This window comes from Apium graveolens, chromosome 1 (genome assembly GCF_009905375.1).
Source record: "Apium graveolens cultivar Ventura chromosome 1, ASM990537v1, whole genome shotgun sequence".
Taxonomy (NCBI): Eukaryota; Viridiplantae; Streptophyta; class Magnoliopsida; order Apiales; family Apiaceae; genus Apium; species Apium graveolens.
This window is the reverse complement of record NC_133647.1, coordinates 168682093-168703471: the sequence shown is the minus strand read 5'-3', so window position 1 is coordinate 168703471 and position 21379 is coordinate 168682093. Positions and strand designations below refer to the sequence as shown.

The 21379-nt window shown below is 32.8% G+C and overlaps 1 protein-coding gene across 1 annotated transcript; it reads right to left on the bottom strand.

The window, feature by feature from the left end:
* Window positions 1–4001: 4001 nt before the first annotated feature.
* On the bottom strand, window positions 4002–18673 carry LOC141670679 (nudix hydrolase 3-like). The gene is made up of 21 exons (XM_074476633.1): window positions 18523–18673; window positions 17491–17670; window positions 15999–16076; window positions 13700–13796; window positions 12931–13064; window positions 12227–12308; window positions 11057–11143; window positions 10419–10525; window positions 10046–10217; window positions 9701–9942; window positions 9539–9620; window positions 8700–8765; window positions 8170–8247; window positions 7982–8077; window positions 7169–7275; window positions 6883–7051; window positions 5581–5664; window positions 5130–5224; window positions 4955–5045; window positions 4734–4880; window positions 4002–4337 (listed from the first exon to the last, which is right to left on the bottom strand). The coding sequence occupies exons 1-21, from the start codon at window positions 18663–18665 to the stop codon at window positions 4275–4277; spliced, it is 2400 nt and encodes a 799-aa protein (XP_074332734.1). The 5' UTR covers window positions 18666–18673; the 3' UTR covers window positions 4002–4274.
* Between the last annotated feature and the right edge of the window lie 2706 nt (window positions 18674–21379).

Sequence of the window (21379 nt, the reverse complement as noted above, 5' to 3'; positions counted from 1 at the left end):
ATAACATCGGTTCTCAATATTTAAAGAATATGCCACTGTTTTCTTTTATCGAGTTTAATGTTTAAAGAAAGTTTAAAGATTAAGTATTGTATTATCACTCTCTTTTGGAAATTTAAGTCATATCTGACGTGGATGATTATAATATTTTATTGAATTATTTTCAAGTGTTTTAGACTTTGTGACTTTACGCTTTATTCTATAATTATTAATATTAGTTTTGAATATTTACTAAACCGATCAAACCGATTCAAACCGAATTACTACAAATTGGTTTATGTTACAAATTTAAACGGTTCGGTTTGGGTTGAAATTTTGAAAACCCGAATTAATTGGGTTGGGTTGCTAAATTCCCTCAACCCGCCCAACCTGATCCGTGTACACCCCTAGTAACCCGTCATTATCATCTTGAACTTTTCCTATGCTATTTACTACAAGATCAAGGCACGAAAATTCTTTATTTTACGTCTTCTATGAATCCAGATCAAATTTGGAACAAAAGGGGTTATATTCTTCCTTATACAATTTCATTCAGAAGCAATTTTGGCAATTGAAAAATGCATCTTGTTTATCGAGAGGAACCGTCTTTCTTTCGAACGGTTACTTTTTGTATTTATCAATCACACACATATATGTACTTGTTCATCATTACCCATTTAAAAATGAATTTTCAAACTTCTTACCCGATTGGTTGCAACTTGCGGGTGACCAAGCAACAAGCAACAAATAACAAATAATTAGGTAAGTTTCATGTGACGACTTTTTTCAATTTAAGTTATTAGATTTTTTTTGTTTGTTTAAAGTGAGTATTAATTCTTGCATTTATGTTATATTATTTTTTTCACTTTTTACGTATTTTTGACACACACACAAGTCAGGGGTCTTTCGGAAAATAGCCTATTCATTATTTGGAATGAAGGGAAAGCTGCGTACATCTTATCCTCCACAGATTCTGCTTTAAGCGGGATATACGAGGTATGTTTGGTTTTGTTTTACAAATCCCTTATATTTTTTAAAATATACTGGAATCTCTCTCTCTCTAATATGTATATATTCACTATCGTAAAGAGTTGGTGTAGTATATTTGAATTTGAAATCCTAATTTGACCAAACTTTTTTTAAAAAGAACTTATATTCGGAATTTGACCTTTTTAAAAAAAAATATTCGTCATTTGGTTATATGAACCAATTCACTACCAAGTTGAGTCAATTTAAATTATGAGTTTGACGAAGACATCTAATCAGTAAGACGAAATATTTTATATCAATAAATTAAATGCGTTTAATATTTTTTAAGATCAATTGAATAACTATTATGATCAAATTTACTAACTATGGATTACTTTATGGACTTGATATAAATGGATTTTGACATGAGTCATCTTAAAATCTGTTGATCACCCAAACTTTCAAGATGTGTGTTTACCGGTGGAAACTATAAATCCAGTTGATTTCGATGTAACCTCATCTATCAGTTTATATAAAATGCTCAGGTTGAAAAATAAATAAATATTATTATTATTAAATTAATAAAAGGTTGAAGTCATTCACGAATAAAAGTCTGACATTGATTAAAATAACACTATATTAATTCATATACTAAGAAACAATCTATGTCTGATGTACATCAACACGACCAACATTATTACATATTCTAAAATACATATACATCATTTTACATAACTATGTTATAATCTACACATCGCTATCATGAATATAACAACATTGTACCAACATTTTAATACGAGATCATTGAAATTGGACGAGGATATTGTCGATTCCAAATACAACAAGTTTCAATTATCTTACAAGCATAAAAATATAAATTATCATTAATATCGCCACATCAACTCAAAAATCACATTTACCCAAATTATCAATTGTGTCTAGAATCATCAAAGCGTAAAAAAGAAAAATTATAAAAACTGCACAATATTTTATCACTCGAAAGTTTTAAATAATTGAGTATAACTGTTTCATGACATCTTTCGTACACTTCAAATAAATAATGAAGGATAATATAATTATTTTCACCTGCGTAAACTGAAATTTAAAAATTATACCCTTTGCATTATAAAATATTGCTAAAAAATATGTGTTTCGCACAAATTATCATGCTAATTAAATATATTAATCACAGTAATGACCGGCCTCAAACCAGCATAAAAGGGAAAATGCAAGATGTCCGCAAAGTTATTAAAAAGACGGGCTAACAAATCAGATCCTTTCGGTTTGAGACTAAAAGATGAATGCCTCAACCACGGTAAGGTTGCAACATCAATACATGGCGCGCGCGGCTGCAACATTCCTACCATTTAAAAATCTTAATGCTGGAGATACCTTGGTTTTAGCCTCCGGCCAAAACTTGGGATACCTACTCATTAATCCAATCAGACTCACTGTCCTCCATGGTATGATTCTCTTCTGCATAAACTTGGACTCATTTCTTTGTTTGAAGCAAGTGTTTGGATGCCAGAACATATCCAGCTTCACATTTTTCTTATATTTAGCCTCCAACCAGAGCGGACACTGAGATATGTAAATCCCCCAGCGAGAAAGATTTTGTGTCCAACAATAAATCAACAAAATTAAAAGAAACAAAATATACATAATATTTATGTTGATCCAACTAAGAAAAAAGATATATAATTATTTTTATGGTCTTTTAAAATAAAAATTTTAAAAATGTGCCTCTAAAATTTATTTTGTGCCAATATTTTTTACTTTTCTTTTGTTCCTTCGTGTACATAAAAAAAATGTGCCACCGAGAATTTAAATTTATCGGTACCACTATCCGTTAGCATACCGCAACCGGTTCTAACCTCCAACTCCGCAAGTCTCCGGCGGGTAAATGATTTCGAGCCTTTCCTGATTAGCCACCTCATAAGCCTCCAACCCCGCAAGTCTCTGATGGGTGAATGATTTCGAGTTTTTTATTACTAGCCACCTCGTAAGGCTTTTGAAAATGTTCAGTAGCATTACCGATCGGAATTTCTTTATGGAAATACAAAGGCCGCACCTGGGATTATGAACTGGTACCTTCTCGGTCCATATGCAAGAAACAAATTGTGGGGCAGACATTGCAAAACCACACCTGGGATCAATGACAAATGAGGGCGGTCTGAGTGCATTGACATAACGGAGACGGGAATTACCAATCAACTTCAATATATTTCTGGGATTTTATATCTGAGAATGGGATGACAGTCCCTCACATGATACAAAACTTTTCTACAACTAATTCCTCCAGACGAATTAAGTGATTGTGGGTTGGAGACTTGGAGTAGGAAGTATCAACTGTAACTCCAACAAAAACGACCTCAACAGTCGACACCACCTGGAGGATGCATGGCATGCATCATGCACGTACCTCCGCCAAAACCAATCAAGTTAGGTCTAGCCTCGATATATCAGTCCAACCAAACAATGACACAAAATATAACACAATATTCTTACCTTCCAGGTGTTTAGCCTGGACCGGATGATTGCGGACATTGTAAGTAATGGGAAATCCCTGTCTCATCCCTGTCTCTAGTACTGCAGTGAAGAGAATGTCTGATAAATTAACTCTATCACCATTCTTAAGCAACCGAGTCTCAACATTAACCTCCTACTCCGATTTATTGGATCTATCCATCAGCTTCTTCTTGGAAGATCCCTCGATCGTCCTCCACCAACTTCTTGTTGTGCTTTCTCCTACATCTATCCACCTTGTTGTTCCACTCTTTCTTCAAATTCCGTGTATATATAGGTATGGATTATAATAACTTAATAGTTTTTTTAAAATATTAATCTATGTTTACTTAAATATCCAACTACATCAACATAATCTTTTGGATCAAGTTTCATATGCGACGCGCAAATATTTGATCAACTCTTACAATCTACCATCTCTTTGCAAATTTTTAGCACAGCTGAGTGGATTGATAGATTTCCATCCCATTTTAGAAAAATACAAAACTACGCAGTAAGCAAAAAATTATTCAACCCTATATCAAAATATGTAGAATAATATCATAGTTTAGAAAATCCAGAGGACTTGCAAAAGTATTCAATTGTAACCAGATTAAACTTGCCACAAGCAAAATAGTTTACACTTTTACAATTTTTACTGTAAAAAAAGTCAAAATCGCTCACATTTATGAAAGGGAACTACATATATTAGAAGCACAAGGAGCATACTTTCACTGAAAATCACATTTGTGAAAATAATTAAGTATCCTCAAGCATCTCCAGCCTCCAGCCTCCTGGCACCTAACAGTTGCACAGATGAACTTTTAACGACTCGCGTGCAATATTTGTTCTGCAATTGGGAACTCGGGAGCTATATCTATGGGAACCTGCAAAACATTAAGATGAATCATTTCAGAATTCAGGAAGTGTGACAAGCAATTAAGAAATGTAATACTTATTTGCAAAAACAAATGTTAAAAAATTTATTTCGGTTCATGTCTAATTTGATTATCCATCATTCAGTGGTTTATAGGTGATTAGTTCATATGCATTTGTTTTGCAACTGTAACATTTTCATTAAAAAAAATTAAGAAAATTTCTATAAAAACTGTGTTGCCATTTGTTTCCATCTTAAGGTTATGCACTGCGAATTCTTCGCCGTCTAGGTAAACAATAATGCAAGGTTTGAAGTCAACAGCTTCAGCTGACCCATTTTCGCTACAAATACTATTAATATGTAGAGTTATGCATGGCAGAGAACCAAGGCTATGTGACTGTCAAACCTGAACCATTTCTAGCTTCTTCAAAGCCATTTGCAGTGGTGGTGTCATTTGACAGTAATACTGAAGAAGTTCATTTGCAGCATCTTTATCACCTTTGGCCTGTATCGTTAGTATTTTTCTACTCAAGCTCTCCACTGCACCTTCAACCTGAAGTTACACAGTTATTTTGTACTGTCTGAAAAGCAGTGTGAAGAATTGGAAATTTGTACAAGTAATAATACCTTATCAAAGTCAACAGAGAAAGTTTCATCTTCATGCAAAACAAGGGCACCTTTTTCGAATAACCAATTAAATTGCAGTGCTTGTCCTTTGCTGAAAAAGTATATCAAGTCACTCATCCCGATCTAATATACACCATTCATTAAAAACAAGAATATTGATGAATAAATGAGTTACCCATGAGCTTCCTCTAATCCAAAACGTACAGATCTGAAGCATCCCGCAAGGAACGAAACATACATCGATTTCATCAGACTACTTGAAAGAACATCCTAGAGGAAGGCAGTTCAATTTCAGTAAGTAAAAAAACTTGGTGTCTAAAATAGTCAAGCCAGATTTTAGCAGAAGAGATTATTCAGTTAGCTTTCCAAAATGATCAAGATACAGGAGTTGTTTTGAGCATATTCTATCCTTGAAGGATCATGAAAAGTTCTCTCCTTGCCTCGTACCGAAGTCTAAATTTTTTTTACGCAGCTACTTATTTTTTATTGAGGGATTAATTACTTGTAACAATAGTACTTGGCTCGAAAACATCTTAACACCGACACATATGAACGCGGCGGAGGTTTGTATGATACAATATTGTCATCATATCAAGATATATACAACCAATTAGAAAGAAACTAACCTTGTCGATTAAAAACTTTAAGGCCCAAAGACCAACAATATCAGCTTTGGCTTCTTCTAAAGGTAAATGGAGTTCTTGGAGCTCCTGTTTTACATGAACGAAATATGACAATCACATAGAAGGATGCGATGCATGTACACAATGCACAACACCAGCAGGCCTGGGGAATGTATCATGTAAGACTTTTCTTTTACCCTTTTCTCTACATTGAATAATTGATAGGTAGCATAGCATGTGTTCTACAAAATAGGACAAGCATACATGTTGCGATCAAGAAAAGCAAAATTCACCTCACTTGTGTAACCACTATGAGTGAGTTCTTGCTCCTACACCTTTTTTCGAAAAGGCAAGCATAGTTCTTAAAGAGGGCCCCTATGAACTATGAGAACTCTGACCCCTGACCTTGTCATTAGGGAAGGAGGATAGACCTATATTACCAGGCTTCCCCAAATCCATTAATATTTCAATTATAAAACAGCACTTTACAGATTTCGTTGAATCATTTTGCCTTTACAGAAGTAGCTCATTTACTTGACGTGTACAGACTTACATGATGAGTCAAGCTTATCATAAAGTAGAAACAGTGGTCCTTTAATTTGGTGAAACGAACTCCTTTTTTTCGGCTAAATGAAAACTCCTTTGCTTGTACAATTCCATGTGTAAGCTACGACAGTATGGTGGCCACTGGCTCTATAAAGAAACTACCAAGAATCCCTCTAAGACTCAAAAATTGGACACCTTTTACAGGAGGAAGACAAGACAGTTCAAGGCCATGTTTGTTTTGGCAATTTTAACTTGTATGGGAAAATTGAACTTACCAAGAACTGAATATGTGATTACTATCAAGGAAGAAAAATGAAAGGTGTTTAGTTCACTTTTTTTATCCTACTGATCTTGAATTTTTTAGTATTAGTTTACTACCTACTGGTGCTAATCCAAGATGTGTGTGTGTGTGTATTATTTAATCATGAATAGTACATGTATATACAAACTACAATACGAAATATATTTTAAATAACGTAAAAAAATAATTTCCCGTTAATAAATTCAGTCAGATACTAGACAAATGAAGGTATAATCATCAAGTGAACCAAATCAAGAACTAACAGATAGTGTTATTAATAAGCACACTGCAATACTAGTGCGTACGCAACACAAAGCATTGTTGATTTTCTTTAAATGAGACAAGGCCATGCATTAAAAGTTCCAACGTATTAATTAAAAAAATTAGAAAAAGACCCACTAAAACGAAGAATATCTACACAACAAGTACTATCAAATTTGTTGTATAAGCCAACTTACCAATCTAACTGTAGACTTTTTACCACTTGGAAGTGTTATGCTGTGTGGTCCAATACCATGGCAACATTCATGGCAAATTATGTGAGTGAAGAAAGAGTCAAAGTCCACATGATGCTGTTGTTCCTTTGAAATACAAGCATAAGCTATAGGACGGAGAATTAACTTAAACCTGGTTAAAAATTCAGTTCAACAAGTTAAAGGATATCCGATATGGAGTAAATACAGATGAACTATAGTTTGATGACATGTTATCTTGATATCATGATCTTTATTGATAGTATATTACTTTGCTTCTGAAACATTCTTCAGCATGACCATTGATGATCCTCGGTCCTTTACTATACGTTCATCATTTGGAAGATTAAATGCAACTGTCTGCGGACCCTTCACATCCTGCCATAAGGTATAAATTCAATTGATATCATAAACACCCCGGTAACATTTTGTCCAAACAAAAATGATAAAAACATTATGAGCTCAAGTAACATATACAAGTCCAGCGAGAATATGTGCTTAATTCGTCTTTAGAGTAACATTCCGTAAGTAACTGGAGAAATACCAGCTAGCTGTCTGTGTTGTCTAAAAAATCGAGAAATATTTATCTAATGAAAATATACTGAAATATTCTTGAAAGTTTGAAGACAATCTTGGTACTAAGTGGGTGAAGATTTAGGGCCGTTTTTGAAGATATTGAGGACCTGAAATGGAGATTTACAGTATTTCTGCTGTTAAGAGGGAAATGTAGAGAATGAAGTGCTAGCCTAGGTTGTGCATTAGAATGTCATTGCCCCATCCCCTATACAGAGAAATGTAATTCTCTAAATTATATATAGTGTTAAGTAACCAGTCCCTTTAAAACCTGAAGGCATCAGAGGAAGTCCCCAAGATAATCTTAGACTCTTCAACACTTCCAGTTATACCTTTCCAATTAACATGAGACGTTAGATGTCTTTCCAGTGACCTTTCCAATTATACTTACCTTTGTTCTTCTCCATGACAAAAGACTTTCTTATGCTTTAGTGTTTGTGAATGTTACATTACATGCAAGGTAAGAAAATTGAAACAAACTACAGTTGTTCATATGTACACAGTGACTAACCCCTGCATTATATAAAAGCTGGACGACGCGAATAGGAGCAGCAAACACAACCTCTGATTTGTACACATTATCTAGTGGAAGATTTTTCTCCAAAACCTGCAACAAGAAGACCTTCGTTAGGGTGAAAGTGCACCTTCTAACTGTAGAAAATACATGGGGACAAATCAAGGCGATTTTACAGAAAGTACCTGCAAATGATCACCAAAGAGTTTAAGTTGAGCAGTTGCTTTGTCATCACGAACCCCAACGAATGCCTCAAATGTGGCCTGAACAGAAACTTTACGGTATGTTACACAAACACAAAAGAACTAGATAAATTCTATTAAAAAATGGTCATAAATGCTCATCCTCAATGGACTATTTTGTTAGCAATGATTTTCGACAGAACCCAAGTTTTCCACCATGTTCCATATATCAGAAGCCGTTACAGTTTATAAACTTGTAGGTATATCACGGATAAACTCGTGCTTATTTCAAATAGTGGGTCAGTAGCACTAGCACTAGTTTCAAGGATATATCTAAGAATGTAAACAATGTAGTTATAATATCCTAGCATAAACATAAATGCTCCATAGGTAATTTAGAACGCTGTTAAGATCAGGACAAGTCAAAATCTTATAAAAATAGTGACTCCGGACACAGGAATTTGTATGACCTTCATCTTTTACACAGAGTTTAAACTAAATTAGGATGTATATAAACAGAGTCAATTAATTACCTTGTACCCGAATATCGCATCTTCATACGTCTCATACGGGCCTATAGTAATGTCCAACTTAGAGTCCTTGGTAAGATAAAAACAAAGTTATCAAATTTGTTTGCGGAATAGTGTAGCACACAAGTAATATACATTTTAAAAAAATTTAAAAATCAGAACAGAAAATAGATAGTTGGATGCAAACATAAACAACTACAACGACCTTTAGAAATAGTGATTACGGTTAGACCTTCTAGTGATACTGTTATAGTAGTTCAAGAATGGGGAGAAGCCATAATGATTGCAATTGAGTATTTTTGGATGAGGGATTTTATTTTGAAAAGATATAAAAGGTAATGTGTTTTAATTAGAAAAAGCAATTGGTTAGTTATTATTACTTTTATTATTTTGTTAATTTATTAAATAGAATGACCTACTGGAAACCAAACTGGCAAACTTTTAATATTTCGGTTTTAATAATATGGTATAGGTATGTGTAAGGTAAATCAAAATACCACTTGGGAACCGCTCTTATCTGAGACTAGCTGTGTTGGCTGTAATTCAATCCTTGCTTGAAGAATATAAAGTATTTTTAGAAGGAACTGAGAATATATATAATTATAAATCAATTACAAACAAATAGGAGTAATAAATACGAATATGGAGAATGTACTGGTAAATTATATTTTTATAAACAAACTGAGACTTACTTTTATGAATAAAGATAAATAAAAATTAAATCAGTAGAGTAATAGTGAGAGTAAATAAACCCCACATCATAAACGAATCCTCACATACCAACATCAGATCCGGTAGATACCTCAAAAAAAAAAATTGATCATAAACACTACTGTGCTTACCAGTTCCATCCAAGCTATATCAGACTCGTAGTAGTCATTGGTGTGGAAAGCATCAGCCTTTCCATGAAGCAGCCTCTTTAAACTACACAAATAATGCTTTTGGATTAATTTAATTTCCAGGATTCCAGTAACTTGAAAGATGAAGTTGATTAGAAAATAAACCTTGGTGTGTCAGTCATGTCCCCTGCTTTTCGAAGCAACTCGGCAGCTTTAACAAGGAAAGTTTCATACTCTTGAGAGTATGGAACAACATAAAGATCGTGAGGAAGAGTAGAATTAACTGCTGTATTTCTGCATTTTGAGGAGTCCAAGTCCAGTTCACTCAGCCTTTTAATAACACTAAAAAATCCAGTTGCCTCCAGCCTTTGGTTCACTGTGAGGCTGTCCTTCCATAATTCAAATTCCTACCACAAGTACAACTCTATAAGCATTCATGCAGGTGAAACTAGTAGTGCTTGATGGATTAATTTTAATGAAGCATGTAAAAAGTAACTTTCAACACTGTACCATTTTATCCATATCTGAAGGGTAAAAATTTGCACATGGTGACTTTTCAGCAGGAAAGGCAGATCTGTATTCAAGACCCTTCCATCCCGTGACTGGCTTTGTAGCCTCAGGAAGCAACTTGATAGCGGAGTCTGCAGTTGTCAAAAATGCTTCGTTCTCATCGATACAAGACCTGCAAAAAGAGGCAGGCTAGTCTTATGTTGCATAGATAATGCACATAATAAACAGAATAATGGACCTCATTAGGAATTGACCTAACATTTGATATCACTTTTCAAGTGTTGTATATCATGCGCTCAAATAGATGGTCATCAAATTTGTAACAATATAGCGAGAGATGATAATCATAAATAGCACTAAATAAAGGATTTACCAAGGATATTTGTTGATAAGAAAATATCTCCACTTTAACTTATCCAAGTCAGAAAGTTCAGCATTCTTGTTTAACCAATCCCGCAAAGACGGGTTGCTGTACCAAGTCTAAAGGACAAACAAGGAAATTTGAGTTCAATACTTTAATAGTAAAGCTAAAAGCACAAAACCTTCACCAATCACAACAATTAACGACATTGATGGTTAAAATCCTTTAATAAGTATCAATGTGAGACCAGACTCCGAACCACTTCCCATCACCATGAGCAACCATGCTCCCAATAAAAAGATCAAGTAAATCAAAGTCATTAGAATTAATCTTCTGCAGAACAATAGAGTAGTCCAAAAACCCTAATAATAATTTTTCCCTCTTGTTTGGCCCAAGTTTATTAGAGTTTTCTTTCCCTGTAATGATCCCTTCTGTTGAACGATTAATTTCTTACGCCTGCTTATACAGATATACATTTTTCCTAGACAGTAATTATAATTTATAATCAACTTGGGGTAGATATGTTCCGGTTCAATCTACGAAGGCTGTTAATCTGTGCTTTAGTTTTGTTCTACATTATTCTCTCCAACAAGACTTGTGAACCAGGGCCAATACGCAGGCTAAAAAGCTAGTTCGCAAACTAAGACAACCTGAAGGTGAAAAATGTCATCCATTATCCTGGCAGCTTTTATAATATACTCCAATGCCCCTTTGTCTGCTTCAGTGATGCCCGTTAACTGCAAAAAACCGAATTTATCAATACAAGCTGTATTTAAGCAACAGAAGTTAATAATCTGATACCTTAACAAACATAAATGAAAAAAGGTACTCCCTCCGTCCCTCCCAAATGTTTACATTTGGGTGGGACGCGGAGTTTAAGAAAAATGATAAAGTAGTGGAGAAAAGTTGAAAAAATGAGTAAAGTAGTGGGACCGATTAATATTATATGTATAAAGTGGTTATAGTGGAGGAAAGTAGTGGATGTAGTTAATTTAAAAATTATAAAAACTTTACTATTTTTGCAAAGTTTTGAAATGTAAACAATTGGATGGGACATCCCAAAAAGGAAAGTGTAAACAAATGGGAGGGACAGAGGGAGTAATAAATTTTGAATTTTCAGTCTATTGAAGACATGAGTTTGAGACTGTTCTGTGATTTCACTTCCAGATGTACTTAATATTTGGACATTTGCTTTCTAATGTTTTGTTAGCATATTATGTTCAGATGTACTTCCAGATGTACTTTATATTTGTGTTTTTTGTGTGTAATTCTTACTTATGGACCCCATAGCTTTTTTTTCGTTTTTTTTATGTAAATGCCTAGGAGTCTTGGTGTTTTTCCTAGAATCTCATTAATTTAATCTCATTTTAGATTGAAATAAGTCAATTATAGTATAGAAGTATAGATGTAAGAATGTTTGCCAATTATTAAAAAAAATAAGTCAACTGACTGTATGGGACAACTCAAAAAAGGAAAACCAGCCAGTCTTATTTGTGAGTGAAAGAGGGCGCATATTAACTGAATTGCTGAAAACAGTGTTTTGAGGTGTATACGTGTCATTGGCCCTGAAAACCAAATTCATAACATCTGACAACCAAATTCATAATACAAAACTGTCAATTCTTAATTCATTCTTCCGAAATAAACCTATATATATGCTAACTGGCTATTATATCCACAACTCGCAAGGACAAAGGGTGTTAATATTGAACTCAAAAAATTATATATGTTCAAACAGTATACTGAAGAAAATATGAATATTAAATCCAAAACCAAATACAACAATTAAAAATTAGTGCAGCAAGAAAAAAAGTTAAAACCTCTGCATTAAGAGAGACAGGAGCATAGCGGGAGAGCTTCTTTTGTAGATCCAATCTCCGTGTCTCAATATTTCCTTTGTACCTTGTAGTATAACATAAAAACCTAGTCAATCCCTTGGATGTGATCCGAAAGAGAAATCTGTTTTTAGAAGATTGTGTACAGAACTCATTACATAGCTGGCATTCATTTCTCACAACTTATAATGTTCTCTGCTTTTATAATAACTTGTTCAGTTCTTTTCGTAGTACATAATGTAACCTGAAATATGTCACTGTATACACTTTGGATTTCAAACAGTTAATGAAAACTCAATCACCCAACTGTCGATTTATACTTGAGTTGGGTGATTGAGCCACAAGTTTAGGTCTTTAAACATTATAATGGGTCGTGGACAATGTGTTCGTAAATAAGATTAATAAATAATAAATAAAATTCATGTCTTAACTTATAAGTTATACTCACTAGTGATTACCCCTCTCCTTTTGGTAACAAGAGGTCGAAGGACTCAATAAAGGCATGCCGCATGAATATTTAATTCATTCAAGTAAGCTTTCTCAATATTAATATACATAAAATCATAAACAAGTCCCGAAAGCCTACTATAGCAAGGGATGTAAGATAATATCCTCTCTCCACCCATTTTAAGAACACTTTTTGAGGAAAATTACTTAGCACAATCAGGCAAAATTTTAGAAAGACATACCTTTTCGCAATTGTCTCGAAGAGCTGATTGTATTGACCATTTACATCGATAGGGACATACTGAGGATCTTCAGTAGCAAGCTTGCTTCTATACTCCTCAATGGAGATATATTTAACAGCTGAGACTTCTGATTCCTAAAGGGAAATCACATTGAAATAATAAAAAAAAATAATTCTAGCTAATGCAAGTAAAACAAAGCCAATCATAGGTAATCATACATTCATACAAAACAAAGCCAATCACAGGTAATCATACATACATGCAAAACAAATCCAGACCGGATGCCAGGACCAAATTAATATGATGCCATAACTTGCAAACAAACTAATATTGCATATAGGTCAAAGGCAGCAGGAAAAGAAGAAAAAACAAATCACCCGACATGTATTTATTACAGACCGAAACTGAAGAATAGACTTGAATGTAAACTTTTAACAAGAAAACCTTAACATTGTGTGTGATCCCCATGTATACAAAATAAATACAAGAACTGAGAAGCAATTTTAGGAGAAATTGAGGAAAGATGGGCAGGACCCTGAAATTGATTCACACCCAGAATGGGAACATTACGGGCACTTAAACCTTTGATATACATTATTCTACTGAAAGAGTCATGTATCAAAAGATCTAGAAGATGTCACGTTGTTCAACTTTTAACAGATACCTGAACTGAATCCTGGATAACCAACAAATCACTGGATATCTGACTTTCCATTCCATTTGATCTGATATATAATTTAAATATTGAATTATACCGATATCTCCTCACCTGAAGAGTGAAAGCCTCTAATGGAATTGGCTCCAAAGTTGTCACCAAATATACATCATTGTATTCATTATTGATGAAGGTGCCTCCATTTGTGACACTGCATTATGATGTACACTGATGAAAGTTCCTTCACCATGCAAATACTTGTGGAAATATAAGGTTTAAAGTAAACAAGTACACTAATTACCATTAGAAACATTTAAACTAAATCCCTGAAGAAACATCTCATGAGCTCATTTATTGAAATCAGAACTCAAACAATCTATGATACAATAAGGCACAGAAATTCTAGAATATAATCACGCCGACTAGTGAATTAGAATTACAAAAACATGTACTAAATAAGAAATGAAGAACCTGTAAAAAAAAGATTTTTTAAATTCAGGATTACGAACAATAGGCACATATTAAAGATATCTCAGCGTATTTTCTTTTAGCTAAAAATGTTCTTATGGTACATACAACAGAGTGAAAATGTACTAATCTTAGCTGAATGAGAGTTGACAAGACTTTTATGATGTCCGTGTAATGACATTTAAAAGGATGGTCCTCCAATCTCTTCGTTAATTGCATAAAATGTATGATTTTGAACAGTTTTAAACTTCATCAGATACATTAGTGTATAAGTAATTTGGAAAAATGTTTATTTTTACTAAAAGAATCTAGTTTATGAATAATCATGCATCCCAAATAAATAATCACACTTAATAAGTTCCCTTTGATGAGTTAATAATGAATTTTTTTTTCCAGTATGTTTCCTATGCATGTGCTCAGGAAATTCATTTTCAAGTTGCAAGTGGTAAACAGATAACTGGTTAAGGTATTCTTCCCTCCTTTTTCAAGAAACAAATTAAAATCAACACTGTATGGAGGTGGGGTGAAAGTCGAACCTCGCATCACCGAAGGTTTTGCAAATGTTGCATGTCCCCATGTGAGTTAATGCCTTAATTTTGGTTCATTTTTGCATTTGAAAATTCTATATGACAAAATTATATCATGCCTAAATATATGAAACAAAAAATATATCGATTCATATATCACATTATCTGTAATTATCTTATTTTATAACTAAGTAACATATTTTAATTTGTCCGTTACATTTAGTGTCTGTAATCAAATTAGCTCTTTCATCAGCTAGTACTATTTCATTTCTACAAAAAATTTAAATGAAGCATCCATGTTTTAAAGTAGTATGTACCCTGTGTCTTTACCAGAAATAGTATGTACTCTGTGATATAGGAAAAGATGGAGGAGAGGAAACATACATAACATAACTTATGGAAAGTTTATTCAGTAGCTCACACATCTGTATGATTAAATAACTACAATGCAGCAGAAACAACAATAGCAAATTTAAGTGTTACACGGACGGATCGTTGGAATGCTTTGTCTTGCTAAACTATATGTTAATCCTCTGCATTGTAAATTTCAGTAGATATAAGCAACTGATGGACAAGGTATTCAAAGGATAATGAATAGATTAAATAAACAACGTTCCTGAGAAAGACAGTGCTAAATAAACATTGTGAATTCATCCAACAATCTATAATTAGAAATGTAGAACAATTTTATACAAAAGAAAAAATCCTTACACAAACCCTGTCATAATAATAGTTTAGCTCTCAAATCTCAACAAGTATATTTCTCCCACTGCTAATCTAAGAGAGGCATGATTTTAATAAAAAAAAAAACCTAACAATCTTGTACCAAATAAATTACATTAAAACTATTTAAAAGACAGCAAACAAAATAAGTATTTAATAGAATTCAATCACTGCTCTTGCATCATGAAGCATAATCACAACTCTTTTCTCCAACTCTCCACAATCCAGGAAAAACTAACCATGAAATTTCCTTGTGATAGAAAAACAACTATGTATTGTAGTCGAAAACATAATTTCTTATGTATACTTGTTGAATTTAAATGCAACTCATTTTTCTTGATAAAGTCAACATAAAAAGAAGAAAAGCTTTGATCTTGAAGCAACAAGCAAATTGAAAAAAAAAAATAAGTTTCTCAAATGTAAAGTAGACAGCTTAAATACTACTAGGCCAGAAATGTTTGAAACAAAAACCTAGCATTGTAGCCCATTGGATACCACCCGCTCTTGGTAACAAGAGGTCAAGGCCTCAAAGGTTCAAACCTCGTGTGAGTCAGTATTTAAGTTTATAGCAAGTAACCATACTGCACAAAAAATAGTTTAAAAAACATCGTGGTACCGCAGTGTAAATAGAGTAAAACTAAGAGTTGTTGACAACAAAAAGATTCAACATAAAAGAAAAGGTTTTATCTACCAACCTCTCTTGTAGAAAAATGAATAGTTTTTCAAATGCATCCTTGGGTAGGAGTACCCCAAGCTCTTCATGGAGCTCCCTCCTGTAGGAACACAAGTGTTAGAGAAAGTTAAAGAATTACAAATTTTAATTTTCATGCAGACCACAACTATTTGAAAACATAATAAACCCATAAGCTTGTACTTGGATGCATCATCCACAAAAAAAAATATCTATGATAGTTTCTTTCCTAGTGAACTTGGATCAAGACTAAAATTCACTCTAGGAAAAGAGGTTTAGGGATATTTTCTATGTGAAAATATATAAACTGTAGATAAAAAGAGAGGGGAGTTGCTTCTTTCTCTTGAAAGGCGAACAAAAAACTTTTTCCCTAAGAAGGTGATTCTTTAACTTGAAATGCAGTTACCATGGCTCTATAATATTCCTGTTCTATAATTGAAAGTTGTTATAAGATATCGACAACAACTTAATTGCTTCATGCATCGAAATGCAAATCAACACCTCCAATTGATTACTGAAAATCTTTAGGAAGTAAGAAATGATTAAAGTGTCCAGTAAGCAGTGCCTTCGGACTCCTATTAGTTATGCACATAGAACAAGGACAGATAAGGTCAATAATGAAAAAAAAGTGATTAAGAAAAAGACTCTTTAGGTTTCAAATTAGTAATATAATTTGTATGCGTAAGAAAAAAAAGCAGAAGAGAAAATGAAGAAAGCAAAACCACTCCCCATATATGGTGACACTATATACCAGTATCTCAGAAAAGTAAAAAGAGAGTACCTGAGGCAATACTGGAAATCAAGACTCTCAGTCTTGAATTCCAGATTTAGGTGGAGAGGTTCAAGATTATATAATATTTCTATACCATAAGTTTGGTTGAAAGATTCCAGATCACTTAAAGTGCACAGTAATCCTTTAGAAGATTCCAGATTATGGTAAAGTTTAATGGATCCAGTCAACATTTCAAAATTTAATTAAATATACTAGAAGTCCCTTAAGAGCATTCTGGGTGTGAGGCCCAGCTTTTCAATCATCACATTCTTCATCTCAGTCCTAAATCCTTCTCTAACTCTATCATATGAATAAGTTTAGCATTGAGATAAAGATCCTGCATCAGCATGGAAACATAAATACACACATGGAACAGTGTTACACTGGAAAACTTTCATGTAATACAAGGTCCAGTTTAGCTATTGAGGTGGTAGTACAATCTTTATCATCCATTTTAGATGAGCATAAAATTAAAATGATTAACGCAGGTTTGGTGCAAACAAGAGTGTAAGAACATTACTCTTTTTTATATTTATAATTCAGCCATTAAGAAATTTCTATTGCACTAATTTTATGGTAAAAATAAAAATAATAATAGCAATTTACCAATGCCATTTTTTTCTTAACCGTTAATAACAAGAAGCAAATACATGCTACTTGTAAAACTTTGTTACACTACTCTTACGAAGTACAGCCATAGAGTAATCTAAAGAGATATATCTACCTGGCTGTGACAAGGAATGAGTCTCCTGCAGATACATGACCCGCACTAGAAATATCCCACAAGCCAGGCCATGAATCCTTGCAGTCAGCACGTCGCTGTAAAAGTAGTTCCTGTGTGCTTTCGGCATATATCCAAACATGCACAGCTCGATGATAGTCTCCATCACGATGAACAGCTCCCCTATAACAGGTAAGTTTAAGTTAATATACATATAGATATTGCAGCATCTTGATAACTCAGACAGGTAAAGTCGATGTACTTATTAGCAGTTTATACGTGGTTACATACATTAAGACAATCCTACTTATAAAATTGTAATTGATCTTCAGGAATGAGGTCTAGCACAAGCTAAAATAGAGTCTCAATACTTACTAGCAGTTTTTGTTCTGTTAAAACATCGAGATATTATTACCACTGATAAATTGTAAATGCGTCTATTTAAATAGAGTATATAAGGTATCTCAAAAGTATCCATGCACAGCAAGTTTGAAGCATCAATATTTTTTCACAAAGTCGATGTGTCGAGGGATTAATTATTGCCACATCTCATTACGGAAAGAAAATGACTACAAAAAAAACACATTCGCAACTATTTTTTTAAAAAAGTGAAGCATTTCAGACCATTGTTGTGTATCCCCCTATAATGACATCAAATTGTCAGGCTTTAATCATAGCAGCAATGAAATAGGAGTAGAAATTAACATATAAAAAATATATATGCCTGAAAGAAACAACCTTTAATCATGAAACAGGCGCATCATAAATATTCGATGAAATCCAAGAAACACATTTCATACCATCATGATTATTAACACACGATCAAGATTCTAACTCATGTCATCATCGGTTAATTTCAAATAATTCTTTTTTCGCAACCAATTCAACAAAATTAAGGCATTTAATGTTTACACGGAAGGACTATCTACTAAAAGGAACAAAAAAGAAGAAGAGGAATTTATAGATAATCTTGATTATTTTAATAAGTAATGAGGCAGTAACAATGTATATAAGTAATGTTGATTGTAAAGTCACCTAGGTTTGGTGAGACCAGTTTTGTGACCCAGTTTGTCCAGAACATCAAAGTGTTCTTCTTGCTCTGTGACACCCTGCTGCTGCTGCTGCTGCTTGTGTTCCCCCATTGTCCTAAATTTCCAGCATACAATGGATGAAGACATGAAGTAGTCCCTGGACTATATACACTTGAGGCTTTTACTCATTTATGAATTAAAAAATAGGATGGTATTTAATTCGGATTTTAAAAAAAATTGGATTTTAAAAATCTTAGGATATTTAATTTGGATTCTTAAAAATTCTTTAAAATTTGATATTATTCAATAGGGATTAAAAAGTCTTTTAAAATCTGGTGATATTCAATTTAAATTTTAAAAAGTACATTAAAATATGATGATATTAAATTTGGATTTTAAAAAATTAATTAAAATTTAGTGTTATTCAAAAGTTCATGGATTTTTTTTTTGTATTTTATAAAATTGTAGATTTTGATGGATTTATTAGTGTATTTTATATTTTTAGAAATTTTAGCAAAATCCGAGATTTTTTTATGTATTTGTAAAAATCACTACTCAAATCAACAAGAATCTGCGAGATTTATTCAACAATTTCGTTAAAATCTGCGTACAATTAAAATTAGTAATAATCATTCAATAAATTGTTATAAATCCTCTAAAATCTGAACTGAATGTACCCCTCATGAAATTTGGTATCTTTTATTATCTAATTATTAATTTTGTTACAAAAGGAAAAGCACTTTTAAAACCGTAGGCATCTTTTATTTTCTTATCTTTTATTATCTTATTATTAAGAATATTTTATTTTTTGAGAAGAAAATATATTGGAAAGAAAGATATTTGTAATTTTAATAACCCCTACTAATTAAGATGCCTGAAAATAAAAAATTAAATATAACCTCCATTAATAAAACTCCATCAAAATTCAATTAAAGTTCAACAACTTCCTAACAAACCAATAACTTATAATTCTTGAAATTAAAATACGACTAAAATTACAACCACGACAACAAACTCTAACAAAAATCTAAGAATTAAACATAACTCATCAAAATTCTGCAACTCGCAGTCCTCCCACTAAGTAGCCCACATAGGTAAGAACATCTACAGGAGGAAAATAAAGAAAACAAACGACCCACAGAGAGCGAAATGCTCATATACGGGTATGAAATAACGTATAACATGAATAAAGGCCGAACAAGATGTCAATATGAACATAAACCGCATAGCGAAACAACGAGTGATGTCAAAAATCAGGAAAAATAAAATATCATGATACATAAATTCACAATATGAACACACAAACAATTTTTAATCAAAATAACTTACACTTCCAAATATGTTCTTACCACTTATAAATAATGATCATAAATAATATAATCGAAAGCACATATGATAAACTTTAATCATACTCTTACGCGTACTCTTACACTTACAAAATAATATACAAAACAGTTTACATACGAACATGGGAGGCAATCTTACACACACTAGCCATGGCTATAAGTGTTCCACAACTTCAACGACACGCTCATACAATTTAATTACACCGCATAGGAGGTGTCAATCACGAGATTATCCACTCGCGACAGATGTGTTACAAACTCCCAATTGATAAAAATATCATAAATAAGTCAAAACACCTACTCAAATATCACCCATCCAATACTTACATCTTTAAATCATATACAAATATATTAAAATAACCTCAAAACATATTGGTCTAATAAAGCAAACCAAAAATCGTAAATAACTGTTTATTATTGTAAAAATCAGACTTATCAGTTCTAAAGAATGCTAAATTACTGCATAAAGAAGAATTTAAATGAAAAAGTACGAAACACGAAAGTTGTAGGAAATTCTGAGAAGTTTCCAGAATGGTAAGGCTCATTAAAAACGAACAAGTGACGAAATCAAAAAAAGACAGATTTGTGAACTGCGGAACAAAATCAGCCCTTGATTACAGTAGTATTTTGATGTTTAAGACATCAAAATCACAGAATTTAGCAGCGAATTATAAACTCAAAATGCAAATATCGAAAAGAGATTTCCAAAATGGTATTACTCATAATATTTGAACAAAATTTCAATTTACTATGAATTTACGAAGTTAGCACGTACAAATAGAAATTTAAGCAACAGATTACACAAACAACAGATTTTGATATATTTACGAGCAAAACTAAGAAAAATGCGAAGAACGAACATTGTTGATAATCGAAATATCTTTACAAAGAGTCCAAAATCACAGCATTTGGGTAAATAACGAATCAGATACAAATTTTACACGAAATCAGAATTGCTTAAAATCATACATACGAATTTTGAATAATAATACGAATACAAAGTGGAAGAGAAAGATATCTGTAACAGCCCGCACTTCCAGACTATTAATTCTAAACCAAAACTAATACAAAATACAAATTTACTAATACGAAATTCTATTACAAAGATGACTATTACAAAAGCGCAGCTAACGGAAATCCAAAAGTCAATCTACTCTAATACTAAGATCCTCGAACTTCAATGCTATCCAACTCGAACTCTTAGGCGAAACCTGAAATTATAAGAATGAGCTATACAGCCTAACAAGAGACCAATCGATCCAACTAGTAGGCCAAGTAACACACACATATAACAAAATACGATAATCTATACGATACAATATACGAAATAAACACTTTTGATACACTTTCTTGTTCTTATTCTTATTCGATACACACAATACACATAGCACATAGACAACAATAATTCAAAATCAATAACTCATGCCAACACAACTACAACCCGATGATAACGGTCCTAAATTTTCACAAAACTGTCACTACAATCCGGTGACTGCGGTCCTAAATTCGTATTCG

Coding starts and splice junctions, on each gene's coding strand:
- LOC141670679 (XM_074476633.1), bottom strand. CDS start 18,665: ATGTCTTCATCCATTGTATGCTGGAAATTTAGGACAATGGGGGAACAC. Junction 11,144..12,226: donor CTGTCTCTCTTAATGCAGAG/GTTTTAACTTTT, acceptor GGTTTTTTGCAG/TTAACGGGCATCACTGAAGC. Junction 9,621..9,700: donor GACATGACTGACACACCAAG/GTTTATTTTCTA, acceptor TTATTTGTGTAG/TTTAAAGAGGCTGCTTCATG.